This window comes from Penaeus monodon, chromosome 38, assembly GCF_015228065.2.
Source record: "Penaeus monodon isolate SGIC_2016 chromosome 38, NSTDA_Pmon_1, whole genome shotgun sequence".
Lineage (NCBI taxonomy): Eukaryota > Metazoa > Arthropoda > Malacostraca > Decapoda > Penaeidae > Penaeus > Penaeus monodon.
In genome coordinates, this window is record NC_051423.1 from 5,813,703 (window position 1) to 5,817,337 (window position 3,635).

At 43.7% G+C, this 3,635-nt stretch overlaps 1 protein-coding gene across 1 annotated transcript; it reads left to right on the forward strand.

Moving 5' to 3' along the window:
- The first annotated feature begins 1,003 nt into the window (after nucleotides 1-1,003).
- On the forward strand, nucleotides 1,004-3,328 carry LOC119596678. Its single transcript, XM_037946009.1, has 5 exons — nucleotides 1,004-1,082; nucleotides 1,206-1,448; nucleotides 1,548-1,923; nucleotides 1,980-2,548; nucleotides 2,688-3,328. Exons 1-5 carry the CDS (start codon nucleotides 1,004-1,006, stop codon nucleotides 3,326-3,328), a joined length of 1,908 nt encoding a protein of 635 aa, XP_037801937.1.
- Nucleotides 3,329-3,635: the final 307 nt, after the last annotated feature.

The window sequence follows — 3,635 nt, forward strand, 5'->3', positions numbered from 1 at the left end:
GGGAACTAAGAGCTACTATATTACTATTTATTATTTCAGAGAACCTTGTGTATTTAAGAGCACATTGTACTCTGCAGGAAATTCAACAGAAACCGTTAAACATGGAATAGTCTCGAATAGTTTGTACAACATTAAAGCGACAGAAGGAAGTAGATGACAGTGGAATGAAGATTTCGTTATGTACTGGCGCCGTAGAACCATGTGTCGGGTTAGGATTTAAAAGGTGGACAGGTACGTATGCCCACTAAACACATGTATAGGTGTACAGGGGTATATGGATATAGATAAGTCAGTATATATAAACACACACGTATACACAAATACACACCCGCTCACAGATTGATAGAATGATTGTGATAGTGAACTGAAGTTTGCGTTATGTACTGGCGCTGTATAACCATGTGTCGGGTTAAGATTTAAAAGTGGACTGGTACGTATGACCACTAAGCACATGTATAGGTGTGTCACGTTTTGACAATATACACTAACTATAAAAAAAATATCCTTAAGTTTCTAAAAACGGTAAAAGTAATAAACAATAAATTTAAACAAGATTCCATTATCAATATAATGGTAAAGTGAGTGTTATAGTGGTGAAGTGTATGTAGGCATGGGAAACAAGCGTGTTCGCAGGGTAACAAGCGTGACATCACGGCAAGGAGGCCTAAGTTGCGCGGCAAGATGGTGAGGTGGCGAACAAGACGACGACAGACGGGTGGTGAGCTCCACACGCTCCACGCTACCTATACGAGGGCAGACCTAACCCTGACGAGACTAGGCGAAGTTCCTGTAACCCTCACTTGCCCTATTCATATACGTCCAATATAAAAAAAAAGAACTAAATAAACAAGCTTTATTTATAAAATCTTTTAATTGGCTCCAAATTCCCATAAAGGCAAATTCCAAGGTCGTCTCTTAAACAGAGCAAGAACTCGATACATAACATTTGGCGCCCGAACAGGGACGACCTACGTGGAAAGTCCTTTTTAAAGGAAATTGGGATATGGAGACAGAAAAGCTACACCAGATCGGCAAAGATCTGGGGCTAACGGGCGTAGAATTGGCCCAGTTCATAAAAGAAGGTATTCAGTATGAACGGGAGAAGGAGGCAGCAGCAAGAGAAGAAAGGAAGGAAGAAAGAGCATGGAAGCAGAAAGAGATGGATGATGAAGAAAAGAGGAGAAATTTTGAAACTGCAAAAATAGAAGCAGAATTAAAAAGAGAAGAATTGAAAATAAGGCAGCTGGAGTTAAAAAGAGAGTTCCCTGTGGTAGATGAGGTGACACATCACAACACTGCGAACACTAAGGTAAAGTACCCCAAGCTACCAGTATTCAATGACAAGTGTGATAACATTGATGCATATCTTCAACGGTTTGAAAGGTTTGCTAGGAATGCAGATTGGCCTGAAGAAGTGTGGGCTATCAGTTTAGCTTCCTTATTGCAAGGTAAAGCCTTGGATATATATCACCAATTAACCCCTACAGAAGCGAATAGTTTTGAACTGGTAAAATCGGCACTATTAAAGGGATTTGATTGTACTGCAGAGGGTTTTAGAACAAAATTTAGAAATTGTAAATTTTCCATGGGTGAGACTGCCAAACAGCTAATAGCAAGAATGACAAAACTGTTTGAGAGATGGACTGAGATGGCGGAATGTGAAAAGGAGTATGAGGCTTTAAAAGAGCTGATTATAAGAGAGCAATTTCTATTCTCATGTGGTCGTAACCTAAGTTTATTCCTGAAAGAACGATCTCTGAAAACTCTACAAGATCTACAGGAGAATGCTGACCGCTTCCTCGAAGCCCACGGAAACCAAGTAACCCGAGCGACAACGCACCAATTGCCCACGCAGGTATTCCGCCCTCCTCAACCCTCCACGCCCAGCATCACAACACGGAAAAAGGTGCAGTGCGGGGCCAGGTAACTTGCTTTATTTGTAATAAAAGGGGACATAGGGCCAGGGAGTGTTATTTTAGGCCACCAAATGTCCGAGGAAAAACGAGCCAACCACAACTGCGGAAGGAAGACACAGCTGCACCCGTAAGTAGTGTTGTAATTGCACCAGAAACTAATGTGAAATGGAATCGAGGAGAAACAAAGGAAAATGAAAGGAATGATGTAGATGGAGAGGAACTATGTGGAGGAACTCTAGCCAAAGGTAAGAAGTTGAAGACTGCCAGAGGAGAAGTTGAAGGAAGAAAAGTCGTAGTACTGAGGGACACGGGATGTTCAACGGTGTTAGTAAGGAGAAGTCTGGTTCCGTCGTCTAAGCTGACTGGTAAGGAAGTGGGAATAATGATGGCAAATTCTGAAATATATTATTACCCTGAAGCAATAATTGATGTCAAGACCCCCTATTATGCGGGGAGGGTGAGCGCCGTGTGTCTACCACAGCCACTGTGTGACCTGATAATTGGAGAAATACCAGGAGTGAGCACAGGTGAAGGCGACGCACGAATGGAAAAGTGTGGAGTGATGACGAGAATGCAGATTAGAAGAGATAGTGAGTGTAAAAGGAAGACCCCCAGCGTTGAAAATAGCAGAGGTAACAAAAATGATGGACACAAATATACAGACCACTCAAGAGGAGGATAAAACTTTGGATGGAATTCGGATATATGCACAAAAAGGTAAAGTTTTTAAAAGGGTTAAAAATAATGAAATTTCTAAATTTGTTTTGAAAGGAGGACTGCTGTACAGACAGGTCACAACGGGAAAAAGACAGCGGGATCAGCTTGTTGTTCCTCAGACGTGTCGCCAAGCTATCCTGGAGCTGGCCCATTCAGGCATTATGGGAGGCCATTTGGGCATAAGCAAAACTAAAGACAGAATACTTGCACATTTCTTTTGGCCAGGTGTTACCGTAGCCGTGACCCGCTACTGCAGATCATGCGACGTGTGTCAACGGACGGTGGATAAGGGGAAGGTTAGCAAGTTCAAACTGGGTGACATGCCGCTCATTGGTGAACCATTTTCCCGCATGGCCGTGGATCTGGTGGGGCCGCTGGAGCCACGATCATCAAATGGCTCTCGATATATCCTGACGGCAGTAGATTACGCTACGAGGTACCCCGAAGCCGTCGCCCTTCCAAACATTGACACGCCCACAGTAGCAGAGGCCTTGGTAACAATCTTCAGCAGGGTAGGTGTGCCTAGAGAGATCTTGTCTGACAGGGGGACACAGTTTACCTCTGATGTAATGAAAGAAGTGTATCGCCTGCTTTCCATTCAATCTTTAACCACTACACCATACCATGCTATGTGCAATGGCCTCGTTGAAAAATTTAACGGGACACTAAAGAAAATGCTTAAAAGGATGTGTTGAGCAGCCCAAGGAATGGCACCGTTACCTGGCGCCCCTTCTGTTGCCTATCGCCAAGTACCCCAGGCCAGCACGGGATTCTCGCCCTTCGAGCTGATATACGGACACACTGTGAGAGGACCGCTAACGCTGTTGCGCGAACTATGGGACGGCAGTACGGCTGACGATGAGGTAAAGTCTGCATATGAATATGTGATAAACCTACGAGAAAGGTTGGAAAATACATGTAGAATGGCTTTAATAGAATTAAAACAGGCGCAGGAGGCAGCCCAGTATTACTACGATCGTAGAACCAGGGATAGAAATATGC